The sequence below is a fragment of the Peromyscus leucopus genome, chromosome 1 (genome assembly GCF_004664715.2).
Source record: "Peromyscus leucopus breed LL Stock chromosome 1, UCI_PerLeu_2.1, whole genome shotgun sequence".
In the NCBI taxonomy this organism is placed as follows: Eukaryota; Metazoa; Chordata; class Mammalia; order Rodentia; family Cricetidae; genus Peromyscus; species Peromyscus leucopus.
This window is the reverse complement of record NC_051063.1, coordinates 53,158,606-53,179,744: the sequence shown is the minus strand read 5'-3', so window position 1 is coordinate 53,179,744 and position 21,139 is coordinate 53,158,606. Positions and strand designations below refer to the sequence as shown.

Below are 21,139 nucleotides of genomic sequence, written 5' to 3'. Positions count from 1 at the left end.
AATTTTTAAATTTATTTATTTAGATAAATTTATTTAAATTTTATTTCTTTCTTTCTTTTCTCTGTGTATGCTCAAGTCTTGGTGCGCACGTGGAAGTCAGAGGACAGATAAGCTCCAGAAGTTAGTTCTCTTCCCACCATGTGGTTCCAGGGCCTGAACTCAGGTCACCTGGCGAGGTGGCGAGCACCGGCTTGATGGCCTAAAACGCTACTTTTTAACAAGACTGAATAAAAGTGTGGTTTGGGGAAACAATTTTCATCTTCATTGCGTGAGAGATTAAGAGCACAATAAATTAAAAGCCGTATGCTAAACCAAAAATTCCTTTATACAAAGTATCAAAATACAATCACATTTCTAAAATGAAACCATAGGTTTACAGTTGTAGTCATAAGTAAGCTAAGTCAAAAGCTGTACAAAAAACATCAGTGGGGCAAATGTATGAATGAAGACACTCCTGAATTCCCACTTTTCATCGAGCATCAAAGACCACCAATCTTTTAGTCCTCTTCTTGTACATTATTCTGTATCCACATTCTCTGCATCTGATTGGATCCCTGGACTTTATTTCATTTTCGGTGTGACACTCTCCACAAATATATATCATCGGCTGCTGCTTTGGGGGCTGAATGTCTTTTTGAGTGTCCATTGTTAGTGCCTCGGCAGCTCAGAGAAGCTTCTCTATGCACGCAAACCCTCCTTCCGGTCTTCTGGTTTTGGTTTTTTGAGACAGGGTTTCTCTGTGTAGCCCTGGCTGTCCTGGAACTCACTCTGTAGACCAGGGTGACCTTGAACTCAGAGATCCCTCTGCCTCTGCCTCCTTCCTGAGTGCTGGGATTAAAGGTGTGTGTCACTGTCACCTGGCTTCTTGTTAGTTTTTAAACTATATTCTCTTTTCAATTTCTTAAGTACACCCCAAGGTATTAGGAATGAGAAAATGGAGAGTCAGAAAGATGGCTCAGTGAATAAACAGAATTTGCCATCTGATGATGCAAGGCTTCGGACATGAACTGAATCCCAGAACCCAAGTGAGGGGGCAAAGGAGAGCTGATTCCACAGAACTTCTGACCTTCACACACCTGCCGTGGACTTGACTGTCTCCAGAGTCTTCCTGTAGTAGGAAGGGTTCTATGGGGGAGCAGAACTGATAGAATACATAAACGTTCACATACATTATAATCTCAGGGGCTGGAGAGATGGCTCAGCAGTTCAGAGTGCTTGCTATTTTTACAGAGGACCAGCTGGGTTTCGGGAGCCCCCAGCTGCTCCAGTTAAGGGCTGTGACAGCCTCTTTTGGCCTCCAGAACTACCTGCACACGTGGCATAGACCCAGGCCCGTAAGTGAAAGCAGACCTCTAAAAGGGGATTAGCTAGAACGGCTTACAGGATAGGGTCTGGGGAGTCCAATCGTGGCTGGCTGCATGATGCTGGAGAGGCTGAGGCCCTGGCACTCCTTAGTTCATAAACTAAATACCTCAGTAGACCCAGTTTGGTGCTGCAGGCTTGGACGGTTCAGTCCATGTTGGAAGGCCCAAGCATCTGGAGTCTCATGTCACAAAGGATGGCGGCCACAATAGCAGTTACAACAGAGACAGTGAAACCCTTAGCAGTGAAACCCAGGCAGGCAGGCAGGCAGGCAGACAGGCAGCTCTGCTTTTCCCTTGGATAACTTCCTATCTGGGCTTCTAAGATGCCCCCTACTCTGCAGAAGGCTCTATTTCTCCCAATTAATCCTTTTAGGAAAAAATCCTCACAGACCTTTTCAGAGAGCATCTTATTTGATTTCAGATCCCATCAAATTGACAATTAAGGTTAACTATATCACACCACTTTAGCAGATGCCAAAGGAGTCCTTGTCAATTCTGTGCCCCAAGGAAATACTGAATGCGAGGTCATGATTCCAAGAGGTGTACACTCCACTGCTTCTAAAAATAGAGATATATCTAAGATATAGAATGACTTATTGAGACCGAGCGGTGGTGGTGCACACCTGTAATCCCAGTACTCGGGAGGCAGAGGCAGGTGGAACTCTGTGAGTTTGAGACCAGCCTGGTCTGCAGAGCAAGATCCAGGACAGGCACCAAAACTACACAGAGAAAAAGAAAAACCCTGTCTTGAAAGAAAAAAAAAAGAAGAAGAAGAATGACTTGTAGTCCAGGGAGGCTTATGTGCAGCCTGCCATTGGCTCAGCTCCGTGGTTTCTTGCTCCATGTCAGTAGGATCCAGCTGTGCTTTGGAACCGTGACAGTATCAGAGGTGAGTAGCCCAACATCAGGAACTTCTCCTAGCAAAGGACAGAACAGAGCTGAACTCACAAATTAGCTGTCCTTCACATCCCTCTCCAAGCTGCCACTGCTTATCAGCAGGTCCAATGTGTACAAAGTAGTTTTGTTTTTTAAGTACAGTTCTCATTATATAGCCATGCTTGTCCTGGAACTCACCCTGTAGACCAGGCTGGCCTCAAACTCACAGAGATCTACCTGCCTCTGCCTCCCAGTGCTGGGATTAAAGGCGCACGTGCCACCACTGCCCGGCTGCAGCTAGATTTTTATTTCTTCTCAGATATATCTATTTTGTACATACATTTTGTTTGTTTACTGTCTCCACCTCTTCTTTTAGTTCTTTAAGACAGTCATTTTAGGGGCCAGAGATATAGTAAAATATTTAACAGGTACAAGGACCTAGGATCAATACCCAGCATTAGAGAGATGGGTGGGGAGGTGTTTAGTTTTGCTGCTTGTATACCCATGGGCATGAGTAATCTATCAGTGCCACATCCCCCACCCCCAAAAAAGATTCTCCTCCTCTGACAGCCATCAACTGTCAGTAGTTCCTAACTAGTGATGGGGGTCTCCTAAACCCCACCAACTTACACTACTGTTTCTTTGTATAATGTGTGATTCTCTTGTTGTTGAAAACAGGACATTTGAAACTAATAATGTGGTAACTCTCAAAATCAAATAGTGCCTGTTAAGCCGGGTGGTGGTGGCGCACACCTTTAATCCCAGCACTCGGGAGGCAGAGTCAGGCAGATCTCTATGAGTCTGAGGCCAGCCTGGTCTACAGAGGAGGTCCAGGACAGGAACCAAAACTGCACAGAGAAACCCTGTCTCAAAAAACAAAACAAAACAAAACAAAAATAGTGCCTGTTGCCTGCAGAGAGCAGAAAGGGAATCAGATTCCCTGGAACGGGAGTTACAGATGGTTATGAGCCATCATGTTGTGGGTGCTGGGAATCAAACCCCAGTCCTCTGCAAGAGCAGCCAGTGCTCTTAACCAATGAGCCATCTCTCCAGCCCTGTGTTTACCATTTTTAATTAAAAAAAAATTGTTGCCAGGCACAGTGATTCATCTCAGCACTGAAGAGGCAGAAGCAGGTGGATTACCATGAGTTTGAGGTCAGCCTACTTTGTATGGTGAGTTCCAGACCAGCCAGGGCTACACAGTGAGTCCATTTCCCCCCACAAAAAAATGTAGGAGAGCTGGACATGGTTGCTAACACCAATAATTCCAGCACTAAGGAGGCTGAGACAGAAAGATTACCACAATGCTGGGCGGCGGTGGCACACACCTTTAATCCCAGTACTTGGGAGGCAGAGCCAGACAGATCTCTATGAGTCTGAGGCCAGCCTGGGCTACAGGGTGAGAGATCTAGGACAGGCACCGAAACTACACAGAGAAACCCTGTCTTGAAAGGAAAAAAAGATATTGCTATAAGTTATAGGTTAACATGACTATATAATAAGTTCCATGGCAAGCTGGGGTACAATGTGAGACATTGTCTAAAAAGACAAAAAAAAAAAAAAAAATGTTGCTAGGTGTGATGACACACACCTTTTATCCTAGTACTCTGGGAGCAGAAGAAGGCAGATCTTTGTGAATTAGAGGCCAGTCTGGTCCATGTAGCAAGTTCCATGACAGCCAGTGCTACATAGAGACCCTGTCAAGACATGGTAGCATGCACTGATAATCCCAGCACCGGCAGATAAATCCCCAGGGCTTGCTGGCTAGCCAACCTGGCCTAATCAGTGAGAGCCAGGTGAGTGTGAGACTGTCAAGGAAGACACAGGTGGGCAGAACCCAACAAAGGACAGCTGAAGCTGACTTCAAGAGCTGCTATCCAAAAAGTAAGACCACAAAGTTGTAGGTTATATCTATGTCAAAAAAAAAAAAAAAAAAAACCAACCCAAAGTATAAACTTGCTTTTTTTTTTTTTTTTTTTTTCAAGTTTCATCTCACTTGTCCCAAGGAAATGGCACCACCTTAAACAGAAAACGAACAAAAGCTTTCTGTGCCACCCAGGGAGGGAGCCACGCACCACTGTGCTCTTGTTTGGTCACTTAAAGAGAAGCTTTCCAGTGTACAGAGCCCTTGATGCAAAGGTGTCTTCAAATCCCATGTGGCAGGAGACCCCTACTTGGCCCCCTCTTGAATGTCTATAGAGGAGCGTATCTACAGAAGTGATGGTACCTCCACCAAAAATCTGAAGAGGGGGCTGGAGAGATGGCTCAGTGGTTAAGAGCACTGGCTGCTCTTCCAGAGGTCCTGAGTTCAATCCCTGGCAATCACATGGTGGCTCACAACCATCTGTAATGAGTTCTGGTGCCCTCTGCTGGCCTTCAAACATGCATGCAGACAGAACACTGAATACATAGTAAATACAGCTTGGCCGTTGTTGCCACTGAGGACCCCTCTGATGTCACTGTTCTCTCCTCCAGGAACACCAGCCACTTTAGCCAGTCTGACTGACTTCATTCATGGGACCTTCATGAACCAGATCCAAGCAGCCACATCTAGTGGTAAATGACCCCAGGGCTGGCTAAAAGCGTCTCACAGAGTCGTCTTATATCAATGTGCTGCTGACTGTCACTTTGCACACTGTGGACATTGCCATCCTCACATGGAGCTCACTCAGTGGGTCTGATATGGTGGATGCTGGCCCTAAAGCTCTGTGCATACACATCACCATCTCATGTGAATGAATATCCATAGATCATGCTTGGTCCCCATACAGCAGTGGTTCTCAACCTGTGGGTCATGACCCCAACAAGAGTCATAGATCACATATGTATATTACAATTCATAATAAATAGTAGCAAAATCACAGTTATGAAGTAGCAACAAAACAATTTTATGGTTGGGGGTCACCACAACATGAGGAACTGTATTAAAGGGTCGCAGCATTAGGGAGGTTGAGAACCACTGACCTACAGAGTCCCACTGATCTGCGGAGAACCACTCACTGACTTACAGTGGCAGAGCTACACCCAGGAGGAATTTCAAGGTGCATGGACTGTGCCAGCTCCTAAGTGCCTATCTAATCTGGTCCCTACTGAAAATTGTAACCAGCCAGCTGCAGAGCACTGGTCTGCAGCTTCTGATGCTGAGGGCACTGAATGGGTAGAACAGTCACTGAATGAGCATATGTTCATCTGCAAACACTTCACCAAAGGTAAGACGATAAAGCAGAGTGGACCTGGAGAGATGGCTCAGCAGTTAAGAGCACCGACTGCTCTTCCAGAGGACCTGAGTTCATGTTCTGAGTTCAATTCCCAGCAACCATCTATAGTGGGATCTGATGTCCTCTTCTGGTGTGCGGGCATACATGCAGATAGAGCACTCACACACATAAAATAAATCTTTAAAAAAAAGATGGATGGAAAATACGTTTAAAACAAAACTTCATTGTGTAGGTATAAAACAAGCATAAAAATATGGCTTATTTGAAATCACTGCTCAATTCAGGATAGAGAATATTGTTCATATCCTGAAAGCTGACTTTCTAACTTCCTAAACACAACTCTTACCCATCCATTAAAGGCAACCAATATTCCCTCTATACCTATCTTATACTTTTGGTTGTTGTTTTTGAGACAGGGTTTCTCTGTGTAGCCATGTCTGTCCTGGAACTCTTTGTAGACAGACTGGCCTCGAATTCACAGAGACCTGCCTGCCTCTGCCTCGCAAGTGCTGGGACTAAAGGTGTGTGCCACCACAGCCTGGTTCTATCTATATTGCTCTTCCCTCTCTATCCCTTAACTTGGGTGAGTTGCAGGGTTCCATGAGAGTCTTGGCTGCTACAAGCCACGTTGCTTGCAGTTGGCATTCAGGTAACAGGTGACCACGTAGGCCAGAGAGGTTGCCTTTAGATCCCCTCTAGAACCAGCGAGCCACAACTGGTGAGATGAGTCTCATCTCTGTATTTAGCTCACAGCAGGAACAGGCTTCCTATGAGTGGGTAAGTGCCCCACCTACTGGCCTCTTTAGTAACTGCAGACGTCTAAGCAGGTTTTTCAGAGCTGGAATTCTGAAAACTCACCTTTAGAATGATTGTTTACTGGGGCTGAGAATGTTACCCAGTGGTGGAGTGCTCACCTACCATTCATGAGGCCTGGGCTTTGATCTCCAGCACCACATAAAACGGGGTAGGTTATACACTAATCCCAGGACTCAGGAAAGAAGTTCTTGGTCATTCTCGGCTACACCATGAGTGTTTGAAGCCTGGGTTATGTGAGATCCTGTCCTTTTTTTGTTTTGTTTTGTTTTTTGTTTTTCAAGACAGGGTTTTTCTGTGTAGCTTTGCACCTTTCCTGGAACTCACTTGGTAGCTCAGGCTGGCCTCGAACTCAGAGATCCATCTGCCTCTGCCTTGAGTACTGGGATTAAAAGTATGTGCCACCACCACTAGGCTAGATGCAGTCTTTAAAGGTTCACTGCAAAAGTGCTTTTTTTTTTTTTAAATTTATTTTTACTTTATGTGCATTGGTGTTTCGGCATGGGTGCTGGGTCTCCTGAAATTGGAGTTACAGACAGTTGTGGACTGCCATGTGGGTGTTGTGAATCAAACCCAGGTCCTCTGGAAGAGCAGTCAGTGCTCTTAACCACTGAGCCATCTCTCTAACCCCAGATATATATTTTTCCTTTTTTTTTTTTTTCTCAAGACAGAGTTTCTCTGTGTAGATTTGTGCCTTTCCTGGAACTCGCTTTGGAGACCAGGCTAGCCTCGAACTCAGAGATCCGCCTGCCTCTACCTCCCGAGTGCTGGGATTAAAGGCGTACGCCACCACCGCCCAGTGCAAAAGTGCTTTTAACTGCTGACTGAGCCATCTGTCCAGCCCCAGTAAGTCTAACTTTTAATAGGTTTTATGGGAACTGTAGAGACGGCTCAGCAAACACAGTGGCTGCTCTTCTAGAGGACCTGGGTACAATTCCCAACACCCACATGGCAGCTCACAACTGTTACCCTAGTTCTCGGGGATCTGAAACCCTTGCACATACATGCAAGCAAAACACCAATACACATGAACAAAAAGACTAAATTTACAGCAAACTGCCTCCCCCCGCCCCCCAGACAGGGTTTCTCTGTAGCTTTGGTTCCTATCCTGGAACTCACTCTGTAGTAGCCCAGGCTGGCATCGAACTCACAGAGATCCGCCTGCCTCTGCCTCCCAAGTGCTGGGATTAAAGGCATGAGCTACCACTGGCCAGCTGAAAAGATTAAACTTAAAAGGTTTTACAAAGTAAAAATGTTACATAGTCTGGTCTGGAACTTTCTATGTAGACCAGGCTAGCCTTGAACTCAAGTGCTATCTGCCTCTGCCGAGATCAAAGGTTTGCATTACTACACCTAAACCAAAATAAGGCTTTTTCTCTTTTTTCCCCCCTCTTCCTCTGTGTACCCTCGGCTGTCCTGGCTCTTGCTTTGTAGACCAGGCTGGCCTCCGTAATCAAATGCTGTCCATGGTCACGTTTTAATGTAAAAATCATTTAGCCCCTAGGTGATGCAAATGCAAGTAGCAAGATTTGGCTTATAGGCCACCTTGTGAACTCCCGATTGAACTGTGCGTTAGCTGAACTAAAGCCTGAAGAAGAGCTAAGCATGGTGGACACCATCTTTAAAAAGAAAAAGCGGGGGGTGCCGTGGGGGCTGAGCCTAGAAAAAGTGCCTCTTGAGAAGAGTGGCTAAGAACTGGCAAACTGGCCCAAGAAGCCTGTAGTGAGCTCAAAAACAGGTCCCGACCCTGGCCCCTACTTGTTCTGCTGTTTACAGAGCTATGAGGCCTTATACTCACAAAAATAAAACTCTGAATACATCATAAACCATCCAGTTTATTGTTTTGTAGTAAGACGTAGAGCTCTGACCATGCAGACATCAGCACATTTTCTTCCTCAAGAGCTGCCACAGAAAACCAGCTTTGAACAAGTCACCAAGTGACTGTGGGAACTAATCACAGGAGGCCATCCTTGGCGCCTTCGCTTTCATCCGGGAACCTGCTGTCTGTTCTTGCCAGGCGGGCGCTTCCCTTCCCTCCCTCCCTCACTCTGGTCACATCCTATGTCTTTATAATCTACTTACTCCCTTGGCCCAGGGATCTCTGCTCGTTTACGTATTTATTTATTTATTTGCTGGGGTGCTAGGGGTCAAACGAGGGTCTGATGAATGCTAGGCAAGCACACTGTCCCGAGATGCCTCGTTGCCCTCCCAGTTAGTCTGGATCAGTAACTTCATAGATAAGGTACTAACAATTAGTCCAGAGGACCAACTTAAACAGGACAATCACTCCCATGTAGCAACTTCTAGACAAAATGCTCTGCAGATGCCTCCAACACTGTTCTCAAGCCCCAGCCCCTGTAAGGTCTGACTCCTTACCACAGGTTTCCTGGGATGCACCCACTGTACCTACTTCACATTGAGCACTGGGGACTTTACTTAGTCATTTCCACTTCTTTGACGGGTGATTTTCAACCATGCAGAAATCACACCAATTAATTTTGTGTCACTACTGTTACTAAGACAGAAATAATTAAACATTATGTCATTCAGTTCTTGGTGATGTTAAAAACAATCAAATACAGCCATGAACTTAGTATACAACAGCAGTAAAGGTCAAGTTGTTGAAAATGCCTTTCAATGTCAGAAAAGCTTGCTTTGAAATTAAAACTAAGATGTACTGTAAACATGTAATAGCAATAATTACTGAAAACAAAATACTCAAGACAGTTACATTCACACCACACAAGAATTCTGCCTGTCAATCCCCCCCTACCACACACACACAGGGTTTCTGTGTAGCCCTGGCTGTCCTGAAACCCAGAGATCTGCCTGCCTCTGCCCTCCTTCACCCGTCCCCCCCACAGTGCTGGAATTAATTAGAGGCATGAGCCACCACTGCCTGTTATATCCAAGAACAGCAATTTTATCCCCAAAAGTTGTAGATGCACGCTGGCTTCTGAAAGCTTCAGTCTCAGACCCAATGAATGAAGATGAACAGACAGCATGCTTAAAAGACAAATACCACAACCACTAACAGTCAGTGCCCCGCCATGGTTTCGAGGGAAGGAGGAATAAAATGTGCATGTGTGCACTCACATGAGTAGAATCCTCCAATGAGAAAAAGTCTTACCATGTGACATTTTGCTACGTCTTGGGCAATAGCTAAGACTTTTAATCTGTGGAACTCATCTCTGAAAATCACAACAAAAATCTCTACGAAATGATTTAATATAAAATATACAAACTTCTCAGTATGAAGACCCACAGAACAGGAAGGCAAAGACAACACTCAAAAACAAACCCGTACAAAAGTCGGAACAGAAAAAAACTGGAGACCATAATGACAGTCAGGACCTCTCAAATCTGTCCTTGCCAAGACCCTCTCCTAACAGCACTGAGTTTCTGGGTCCACTGGAGGTGACTGGCCAGCCTTCCGCCATCACCCTTTCTTCGCTAAGATGACCACAGATCACTCGCTGTCAAACTTGACGGAATTGACCTGGACAGAGATGGAGCCTCCCCGGTAGCTGCCTCGCTTCTTCTTCGTCTTTTCATGGCGGAAGGACTTGCCTTTGGTGAACTTCAGAACCTGATTGGCTCGCTCACCCCAGTCTCCAGCTGCACCTCGCTGGTAAATAATGAGAGGTTAATACACAGAAGACAATCCCAAAGCCCTGTCACCTTCTCCCTCGATTGTCCTTTCCAGGCAATCTGAACCCAAAGCTGCCCTTCCCTCCCAGGTCCCAAGAGTGCCCAACACTCCGCACCTTGGCATCAAAGGAATTGTCTGCTACTCGGGAATCTACCTCAATCTCCTCCTCCCTGACCCTTCGGAATGGGGAAGATGCCCTTTTCTCTGCCTAGAGGATGAAATACAAGTTAAGATGAGGTGGTTATTTAAGAGCTCTCCTTACAGGCCTGAGGTGTCAAGCCAGACTGTCAAGGTGGCCCCAGGGTCTCCTCTATGGTTTAAGGGCTGGATTCTGAGAACACTGTGGAGCAACGTACTTTCTTCCTTTTTGGGAACGTGTTGGGAGTCTGGAGCTTAACTTTCTTAGCTTGAGGAGTCCCTGCTTCCTCTGATGTCTCACTCTGCTTCCGTTTCTTTCCTGAACCTACAAAACAAAAAGCCAGACTCAAAAGCCAGGCCTGGTAGAAACCTGCACCCAGCACTCAGGAGGCCAACGTCCCCTGTCTACGTCCCTCCCTGAGTCCCCCCCAGTAACGGAAGACAAAACCCAAGGGTGGCTCTACAGATCCAGACCTGGCTTGGACACTGCTGCCTTCGGCGTCTCTTCCTCCTCCTCTTCCTCCTCGCTTTCCTCCCCTGCTTTTCCGTTCTGAGGCGCTGGTGTGCCATTGGCCTTGCTGGCCTGTGGTTTAGCAGAGCCCTTGCCCTTGGCTGGCGCTTCCTCCTCTTCCTCCTCACTGGAATCTTCGGAGGAGCTGCTGCTCCCTTTGGCTGCTGCTTTCTTCATGGGGGCTGCTTTGGAAGGGGTTCCACCTCCCGCGGCCTTCTTCTTAGCTGCAGGCTTAGGTGTCTTCTCCTCTTCGTCACTGCTGGAACTGTCTGAGTCAGAGCTGCTGTCCTCAGCCTGAGGAGTCTTTTTGGCAGGCAGAGAAGGTGCTGCTTTAGCAGTCACCTTGGACTTGGGGGCTGTCACAGTTTTCCTTGCCGTTTCCTCCTCGCTGGAGCTACTCTCCTCCTCGCTGGAGCTGCTGTCAGCCTTTCTGGTCTGAGGTTTCTGACCACTGCCTGCAGGTTGCTTAGGAGTTGCAGCTGCCTTAGCCGCAGACGGCTTGGGAGTGACAGCGGACTTGCTTGAGGGATTCTTGGTGGTACTGACTGGCTTGGTAGGAGCTTCATCCTCAGAACTGTCAGAATCTACATAAGAGAGGAGAGAATGAACAGCTCTCCAAATCAAATTCAGGGGAGCCCTGTAACAGCATCCCCAAACAATGGAGATCCCAGCAGCCCACAGGCTGGACAGCATTACCTGAACTGTCTGAAGAGCTCTCTGCTTTCTTCTTCGCTGGAGCTGGTTTGGCAGGTGTCTTGGAGAGGACCACTTTAGCAGGGGCTTTTTTCTCTTCCTCCGAACTTGAATCTAGGGAGAACTTGTGACATTAGATGGGTCCAGAATGGCAAGCCAAGCAGGAGAACAGAAACAATGTCACAATGTACAGAGAGGCACAGAGCACCTCTCTCTGTCGAGTCTGACTACAGCCTGACTCACCCGACTCGTCACTGCTGTCCCCACTGCTTTCTGCAGGCTGCTTCTGCACAGCAGCCTTCTTTGGAGACTGGGCTCCCAAGGACTTCTTTGGCAAAGGAACAGAAGGTGGTGGGACGGAGCTGTAGGGACCTATTTAAAAGGTACAATAGTTTTGAAATATGCATTTGCCAGGCATGGTGGTTCATAAGGCTAACGGGGGAAGATCACTGTGAATGAGGCCAGCCTGGGCTACAGAGGGAAAACATTTCAAATAAACAATAAAAATAAAATAGGTCCAGTGGTGTTGCACCCCTTTAATCCCAGCACTCGGGAGGCAGATTTCTGTGAGTTCCAGGCCAGCCTGGTCTACACAGTAAGACACCGTCTCAAAGAAAGTAAGTAGAGATAGATAGACAGACAAACAGACAAAATCAAGTATGTGCCCAGGACTGAGGATGTATCTTCTAAGTACAGAACCTTCATAGTATGCATGAAGTCCTTGGTTTAATCTCTAGCACCACAAAATAAAATAAGGACCTCAATTCTCTGTCTAGAAATGGGGCTTACTAGTTTCTGCAGAATGTGGGCTGGGATGAATAGGTCATTTCTGAGTCTGGGTTACATGAGGCATTGTGGCTTCCCTCTTGGTTGTTTTTCTGGACTTCTTTTTGGAAGAAGCTAGTTGTTGGGCCATGAGGACTTAGTTTTACAGGCGGGTTATACAGCTTGATGCCCCATGTCCAATCACCTGGTTTTTTCTTTGTGGGTTTTTTCTGTTCCTCCTCTTCACTGGAAGACTCTTCACTGCTAGAACTCTTCTGGGTGGGGGTGGCAGCTACTTTCACTGGTGTCTTGGCCATACCTTGCTTTTTAGGTACAGTCTGCACCTGAGGAAAAAATTACATTACAGGAAAATATCTTCCCAAATAATCCTATCAGGCTGGCAGTAGTGGGTTCAGGACTATGATCCCAGCACTCTGGGAGGCAGAGGCAGGTGGATCCTTCTGAGTTTGAGGCCAGGCTGGTCTACAGAGCTAGTTCCAAAACAGCCAAGGCTACAGACAGGAACTGTCGTCTTGGAAAAACAAAAAACAAATCCAACCAATCCCATGAGCAGAGAGACACACCCGGTAGTTCCTTCACTTCATCCTCGATAGTTACAACCCTAACCTTCTTGGGGGGTGCCGTTGCCTTCTCCTCCTCTTCTGAGTCATCACTGCTGCTGCTGCTGCTGCTGCTGGCTGCCTTGCCATTGGCTACTTTAGTTTGTGCTCTAGCTGGTGTACCTGAGAAACAAAGAGATATTAAGACAAATTGGGAGACGTCAAAAAATATCCTGTTAACAACACAGGACTTAGAGAGTTTCTATCCATTTTAAGGCCAGTGAAATGGCTCAACGAACAAAGGGTCTTTGTCACCAAGCCTGATGACCTGAACTTGAAGCCTAGCAGTTACATGGGCATGATGGCTATGTATCGATGATTAGCCATCAAGAGGATGAGATAGGAAGTCCTTGAACTTAATTGCTGCTCAGTCCTTCAATTAAAGAGCAATCAGTTCAAGAGTGGTGTGGGTTGCTAGGCTGAAAGCAAATTTAAAAAAAAAAAGTTTTTCTTGCTGGGTGGTAGTGGTGCAGGCCTTTAATTCCAGCATTTGGGAGGCAGAGGCAAGTGGCTCCCTTAGTTCAAGGCCAGCCTGGTCTACAAAGTGAGTTCCAAGACAACTAGGACTGTTACACAAGAAACCCTGCCTCAAAACAAACAAACAAATAAATAAAAACAAGAACAAAAATGTTTTTTTTTCTTTTTTGCTAAAATCACTGCTTTTCTTATATACTGGCCCTAGCCATAAAATCTTACTTAATTATGTTTCTGATTTCTTTCCCCCTCTTTGGATGGCCAAGAACTTGATAAGTGGACTAAGCTGGCCTTGAATTTACAGTAATCCTAATATGTCTATAGGGGTTACTGGTATACACCATCCCTGATGGGGTAACACATGTGTAGTACTGAGGACTAAACCCAGGGCCTCACACATTCAAGGTGAGTACTCTACCACAGTCTTGCATATCCCCAGCCTTACATTTCGCCCTAAAACTTTGAGACAGGGTCTTGGTAAGTTTTCCAGGCTTGCCTTATACGTTCAATCCACCTACTACACTGTTCTGGGTAGGTGAGATTATAGACCTTTACGGCCATGCCCCGGCTAACGAGAAGTGATGAAGACCTGTAATTCGGCAACCATGCCATTTTCCACTGGTTCCAGCCTACCCTCCCGGGGACAGAAATACCTGGTTTGGCTGAGGCTTTAGGTTGAGCTCTGGCTGCCGCAGCTGTCTTTAACTTCTGGGTCTGGGGTGCTTCATCCTCAGAGCTGGAGTCCGACTCAGACTCAGAGCTCTCAGCTTTCTTAGGAGGCGCTCTGCCTGCCTTGGCTTGAGGCTTGACTGCCTTCTGCTAAAGAAAACAAAGATGGCGGCAAGTGTCAGGCTGGGAGGCAGAGGCAGGCGGGTGTGGGTTCAAGGGCAGCTGGTCAACACAGAGAGTTCCAGGACAGCCAGGGCTACATAAAAAGACCCCATCTGGAACAAACAAAAACCCACAAAACAAAACATACCAAGGGCAATCAGCAAGAGCTCCTGGGCACTCAATAGGCACCCAAGATGCCTTTAATTTTGTTTAAGAGCCTACTGAAAGGACAAGCAAAAAGGAAGACACAACACACAGCTAAGCAGTGAAAAAACGTTCAGTGATAAAACTGGCCTGCTCCTGACAATCTTGTCACCAGCTCCCAACAAAACACCTGTTTTCTCAGGGCCCTACACATATCTCGAAGAACACAACAGTCCTGAGTAGAGAAGATAACTTGGAGACCACCATTCTAGACCTCAACTTGATCATCTTCTTCAAAAACCCCCAGAATTTCTTCCATACTGAACAGCTTCGACCACCGAGACCATGAGCTAGATACCCAGTTTGGGTTTAACTTCCAAATTCTTTTGAAGCCCTCTCTCTGTACAACCAAAGCTGCAAACCAACCTGGACAGGCTTCTTCTTTGTGTTGTCCTCCTCTTGCTCCTCCTCCTCATCACTGGATTCTTCACTACTGCTGCTCTCTGAAGCTTTGGCTACTGCCTTCGCAGCATGCTGAGGCACACTGGTTCGCTTGGCAGGTCCAGCTGAACACAAGTACAGGCGCCCAGAGGATCACCACGCTGTCCAGGCAGGTGTCTGGAATGCTCTTCCCCAAGCACCGCACCCAACCCTGCACCGCCTTACCAGGCTTCTTTGCTGAGGGCCCTTGGGCCTTTTCCTCTTCCTCACTGCTGTCCTCACTGCTGTCACTGGAGGAAGTCTCCTTCTTAGCCTTCTTGGTCGCTGGTCCATTTGACTGTAATTTCCGCTTTGGGGCTTTGGTGGACCTGCTGATGTAGGTTAGGCTGACTTCTGAGGGATCAGGGCCTTCTCAACCAAGACACAGAGCCCAGCCCACCTGGGGAGAAGACAGCCCAAGGGTACCAAGGAAAGCTTACTTGAGCCAGAAGCTATAGATGTCCAAGAGGGATGAGGCATTGGCATCCTGCTGCGTCTGCAAGAAAAGCGGCTGAGTTAAAGAAACGCTATGATTCCCTAGTCAGATTCTGTCACTCTTTCATCAAATGCAATCTATCAGCCAACCGTGGTCCAGCACCTACAAGACAGAGGCAGGCAGATCTGAGGTTAAGGTCCGCCTGACCAACAGACAGTTATATGACAGCCATGGCTATGTAGAAGACACTGTCTCAAAAAAAAAGTTATCTGTTACTTACCTACTCAATTTGGAAGTGATACTAGATCTTCATAAGATTTTTACTACTTACATAAATTAGAAGAAAAAAAATTCCACTTACGCCAGGCGGTGGCGGTGCACGCCTTTAATCCCAGCACTCGGGAGGTAGAGGCAGGCGGATCTCTGTGAGTTTGAGGCCAGGAAAGGCGCAAAGCTACACAGAGAAACCCTGTCTCGAGGGGAAAAAAACCCCACTTACATATATCCTAGCTTTGAGCATAAGAAAATGGGCTACTTCTGATATAGTATATCTACTCCTAAACCTTTCCATCCATGTTTCAAAGTGTTAGATTCCAGCAATTAATAATACTGATAGAGTATTAATTGAGGGGCTAGAGAGATGGCTTAATGGTTAAGAGAACATACTACTCTTCCAGAGGACCTGAGTTCATTTCCCAACACCCACCAGGAGACTCATAAATACCTGTTAACTCCAAATCCAGGGGGTTCTGATACCTCTGACCTCTGCAGGCACCTGCACTAATGTCCACCACTGTGGGCTTAACTGACTTCTAGGAAGGCACCAGGTGGCCGGGCAGTGGTGGTGCATGCCTTTAATCCCAGCACTTGGGAGGCAGAGGCAGGTGGATCTCTGTGAGTTCAAGGCCAGCATGGTCTACAGATCGAGTTCCAAGACAGGCTCCAAAGTTATACAGAGAAACCCCATATCAGGAGGAAAAAAATAAAGGCACCAGGTGTGGTGGCACATACCTTTAATCCTAGCACTTGGAAGGGAGAGATAGGTAGATAGATCTGAGTTTGAGTCAGCTTAGTCTATATAGTGAGTTCCAGAACAGGCAAAAAAAAAAAAAAAAAAAAAAAAAAAGCCAGACAGTGGTGGTGCGCGCCTTTAATCCCAGCACTGCAGAGGCAGAGCTAGGCAGATCTCTTTGAGTTCAGGAGAGCCAGGACAGCCAGGGCTGTTACACAGAGAAACCCTGACTCCAAAAAAAAAAAAAAAAAAAAAAAAAAAAGAAAAAAGAAAAAGAAAGAGAAAAAAGAAAATAAAAAGGCACTGGAAGATGGTTCACCAGATAAAAGTTCGTAGGGATAGCAGTGGGCACTTATTACCAGATCACATGCCAAACTGTCCTGGCTGAAGGAACTCCTTTATTATGAGATTGATCTGACCCCTTCCCTTTGCAGCAAAGATCCCCTCATTTTGCTACAATGAAGTAGCCTACCTCAAAAGGTCTGGTGACTTTAACCCAAGATTCTCGGGATCTAAGGCAGGAGGATCAGAAGACCAAAAGGGCTACCAACCAAGTTCCAGGCCAGGAAGGGCTACAGAAACAGGAGGGGGCAAAACACACACACACACACACACACACACACACACACACACACACACACACACACGCAGGCCAGGTGTGCAGTCTTTAATCCCAACACTGGAGCCAGAGGCAGAAGCACTTCTGGGAGGCCAGTGTAGTCTGCATCTAAGTTCCAGCTAGCCAGGGTTACACAATGAGACATTGTCTCAAAAATAAAAGCAAGGCAAAAGTAACCTGTTTCTTTTTTCCTTTTTTCTTTTTGGTTTTTCAAGAGAAGTTTTCTCTGTGTAGTTTTGGTGTCTGTCCTGGATCTCGCTCTGTAGACGAGGCTGGCCTCAAACTCACAGAGATCCGCCTGGCTCTGCCTCCCAAGTGCTGGGATTAAATGCGTGCGCCACCACGACATGGCATAACCTAAATTTTTAGTCATGGTTTCATCCTTGGAAAAAGAGCACAGGTCTACAGTCTTGCACGGTGTTCTCCCATTCCTCCATTTCATTTTGCTCTTACACAGGATCACACTGCCCTAACAGCTGTCATGCTTCCTGTCTACTTACAATGGGATTACTACTTTTGAGTATTTTCTCTTGGTGAATCTCATGCACCCAAACTCTGTAAATTAGGCTGGGCATGGTGGCACACAGCTTTAATCCCAGCACTCAGGAAGCCTAAGCAGACGGTATGAGTTGGAGAACAGCATGGTCTCCAAAGCAAGTTCCAGGATAGCCATGCTACAGAGAAACCCTGTCTTGAAAAACTAAAACAAACAAAAACCGAAATCCTGTAAACTAAATGACATCCTGCTATGTTCAGGCATGCTAATACATCCCTGTATCTCAGTACTAAGAGGGTGAGGCACGAGGAACAGAAGTTCAAAGCCATCCTCTACTACACAAGAGCTACACAGATCCTGTCTCAAACAAAAGAAGGCTGCCGTGGTCATACATGTAGAAAGTCGCAGAGCCTGGCCAAAGACTGAGTTTGTTTTATTTCACTACATAGAGCTCCAGGTTCAGTGAAACTTGGCAGACACGATGCTCACTCCTCCTAGAGTACCCTGAAGGCATCCTAACCCTACAATCATTGTTTCCTTTTGTAAAAACAAATGAAAGTACAATGGTAAGGCCAACCAAAAAGTACACCAGAAGACCCAGGCACCGACAATCCACTGCTCCCAGTGGGACCTGGCGCTTGCTCATCTTAGGCTGCCAGCCACATGACCTGGGCCACGAGGGACCCACGCCTGCCGCCACTCCAAAACTCACCAAGTCAAAGCAGTAAGGATCACTAGTCAGACACGTGAGGGGGATGCCGGGGCCTCAAGCTTTAGAACGGTCAGCAGAGAGGCTGCGCAGACACCGGACGGACAGACCCCAGACCTTCCCTCCTTGACTCCTAAGCATGTCAAGGCCTACATTCTTGGAGAGTCGTCCCAACCCGGTCCGCGGACCAAACCCAGGACTCACAGCGCCTGTCGCTTTTGCAAATTTGCTGGCCACCTCCGAGAGTTGGTTATCACGCAGAAAGCCGAGCACGAGGGGATAAAGGTCGCTGGGAACCACGCGGCGCAAGCCGGTATCCGCCATGCTCCCGGTAAAACGCGTCACTACCGTCGCGCACGCTGCACGACTCAGGAACCCTGAAGCACCACCAGGGCAGGGGGCGGGTCCGGTGTCGTCATCACGTCGCGCGGCGCGCGGCGGAAGCGCGGGGCTGAACGAGGCAGCTCCACTCCGCGTCGGAAGCGGGATCCAGTCGAGGTCTATAAACTCCTTCCGGTCCCAAGTGCGTCGCCATCCTGCCCAGGGCGGGGCCAGCCGACCGCCCATTATGAAGGCGGGGCTTTCGCGTCAGAGGTCACGCTCCCGGCGGTGGCGGGAAAACTTGTGACTTCCCGTGCGTTATCTTTGCTGAATGGATTTTTTTCCACAGTCGTTTTCCCAGCCCCGGCTGCTACTCAGATCCCACAATAACGAATGGACTGCAGTACTCGTCTCTCACCACGGACAATGGCTTCTCTCCTACCGTTCACACCCAGGGGTACCACCCAGCCCCAGGCTCAAACCACGAGGATCCTTAAAAGTTGCTCATTGTGGTGACAATGGTGTTAATACCCCAAACTGCCTGTCAATCACACTTAGGTTACAAGAAAACTAATTACCCCTCCCACACAGTTCCATGGATTGAGGGGACAGCTCTTTTAGGAGAAAAGGACCATGTATGAAACCTGAGTCAAAAAGCAATACACTCTTATTAATCACAAAAATATTTTCTCCCTAAGTCAGAAGTCACACTGAATTCTGTCATAACTCTAGTATCAGCCATTCTTAGATTACAATAGTCATCTCTCAGGAAGGAATAAAGACCCATTTCCTGTGGACACCCTTCCACTTGCCTCAAAACAGGCACGCCCTTCTCCTAAAGAGAACTGTTATCTCCCTGTTTCCCAGAGGTGGTTCTATCCACATATGTGCATTAAAAAAAATAGTCTGTGGGGCGTGGTCACACAGGAGGCAGAGGCGGGTGTCTCTCTGTTGAGTTTGAGGCCAGCCTGGTCTACAGAGTGAGTTCCAGGACAGGCAGAGCTATACACAAAAACCCTGTCTCAAACAAACAAAAATGATTCAAGCCTACGCCGTAGGCTGTGACCAAGCTAATCTGGGGCTTCACTGAAACACTTAATGGACACAAGCCCCAGTTTAGAAAACCTTTATTTCCAACAAGAGTTTCTCATTAGGTGGCAAATGCCTTTAAACCCAGGGCTTGGGAGGCAAAGGCGGTTCTCTTCATTTGAGGCCAGCTGAGTTTAACAGAGAAACCCTGTCTTTAAAGAGAGATCACTTCTCCCCAAATCTGAAATACTAAATCTTCATCCCGGAAGTCAGTCTGTTCTAAAAAGATCTCTAGCCACAAGCCAGGTAGCTCTCCCCTGTAACAGCTGCAGTAGGCAGGGACACTGAAGGTTTTAGTCCAGCCTGAGCCAAGTCTACCAAACTGAGAAGGGACTAGACAGACAGCTCAGTGTGCAAGTGCTGAGCTTGCAAGCATGGATACCAAGTTCAGATCCTCAGCACTGGTGTAAAAGCAGGTGCTGTGGCTTGCATTTGCAGCCCCAGGGCTGATATGGTGCTGATGACCCTGCAGCTAACTGGCTGGACTCTAGATTCAGCGAGAGATCTCGTCTCAAAAATAAGGTGAGGGGGCTGGAGAGATTGCTCAGTTACTAGAAGCATTTACTGCTCTTCCAGAGGCTGAATTTGGGTCAGGCAGCTCACAACCATCTGTGAGTCCTGCTCTAGGGGATCCCACACCCCCTTCTGGCCTCTGTAGCACCCACGGATACATGTACATATGCAAGAACACACACATTTGGGCTGGAGAGATGGCTCAGAGGTTAAGGGCACTGGCTGCTCTTCCAGAGGTCCTGAGTTCAATTCCCAGCAACCACATGGCAGCTCACAACCATCTGTAATGAGATCTGGTGCTCTCATCTGGCCTGCAGGGATACGTGCATGCAGAACACTGTATATGTAATAAATAAATCTTAAAAAAAAAAAACCCACACATTCATATACATAATTAAAACAAAATAGATTGAGACAGTCTCATAACAAAAATCTTTTTTTTCCCCAAGATTTCTTTGGCTGTCCTGGAACCCACTCTCTAGACCAGAGATTACCTGCCTCTGCCTCCAGATTAAAGGTGTGTCCTACCACTCCAGCAAAACAAAATTTAAAATGGGTTTAGTGACATCTTTAATCTCAGCAGAAATAAGCACATTTCTGTGAGCTCAGGGCCAGCCTGGTCTACATAGTGAGCTCCAGGACAGAGACACAGCAAGGCGCTGTCTCAAATAAATTAAAATCTTAAACAAAAAAAAGTGGAAAGCAAGACAACTGACCTCAGTCTCTGACCTCCACAGGTTCACACCTCTACACACACACACACACACACACACACATACTTTTTTTTTTTTTTCTGGTTTTTCAAGTCAAGGTTTCTCTGTGTAGCTTTGTACCTTTCCTGGAACTCACTCTGTAGCCCAGGCTGGCCTTGAACTCAGAGATCTGCCTGCCTCTGCTGGGATTAAAGGCGTGTAGCACCGCCGCCGGCCACAATTTTTTAAAAGAGACTAGGTTAGACAGTAGTATAGCTCTTGCTTCCCCATGTATAGGACCCTGGGTTCAAAACCAAGCACTACAAAAATAAAGGACTATGTGATGGTTCAGTAACAAAAACATTTGTCTTACAAAAATAAGGAATATGATTCTCGAGAACCTACAGGAAAATGCAAACTGCCAGGTGTGGTGGTGGAGACAGGATTCCTCCGGGCTCACTGGCCAAGCCATGTTGTGTAATGACTTTCTTGTACACTGTGAAGCATCACTCTGATTGGTTTAATAAAAAGGTGGATGGCCAATAGTTAGGATTTCCAGGCACAGAGGACACTAGGACAAAGGCATAGAAATGGAGAAAGCAGGATAGATAAGAGCCTCAGGGAAGCACATGGATTAATAAAAATGAGTTAAGTTGTAAGAGCTAGCTAAAAA

The 21,139-nt window shown here is 46.9% G+C and overlaps 2 protein-coding genes across 5 annotated transcripts; both read right to left on the bottom strand.

Moving 5' to 3' along the window:
• Positions 1-304: 304 nt before the first annotated feature.
• On the bottom strand, positions 305-726 carry LOC114708131 (DNA-directed RNA polymerases I, II, and III subunit RPABC4-like). Its single transcript, XM_037203231.1, has one exon. It carries the CDS (start codon positions 644-646, stop codon positions 470-472), a length of 177 nt encoding a protein of 58 aa, XP_037059126.1. The 5' UTR covers positions 647-726; the 3' UTR covers positions 305-469.
• A 7,360-nt stretch (positions 727-8,086) lies between these two features.
• Positions 8,087-18,253, bottom strand: Nolc1 (nucleolar and coiled-body phosphoprotein 1). Of its 4 annotated transcripts, none has more exons than XM_028891159.2 (13): positions 18,056-18,253; positions 15,020-15,075; positions 14,766-14,911; positions 14,526-14,665; positions 13,778-13,940; positions 12,658-12,773; positions 12,236-12,374; positions 11,509-11,637; positions 11,269-11,379; positions 10,536-11,156; positions 10,280-10,386; positions 10,039-10,131; positions 8,087-9,899 (listed from the first exon to the last, which is right to left on the bottom strand). In XM_028891159.2, the coding sequence occupies exons 1-13, from the start codon at positions 18,173-18,175 to the stop codon at positions 9,741-9,743; spliced, it is 2,100 nt and encodes a 699-aa protein (XP_028746992.1). In that variant the 5' UTR covers positions 18,176-18,253; the 3' UTR covers positions 8,087-9,740. The 4 variants fall into 4 exon arrangements, with proteins under 4 accessions (XP_028746992.1, XP_028746993.1, XP_028746990.1 ...); XM_028891160.2 differs by having other exon boundaries at positions 14,766-14,908; XM_028891157.2 differs by having other exon boundaries at positions 13,778-13,943; positions 18,056-18,252.
• Positions 18,254-21,139: the final 2,886 nt, after the last annotated feature.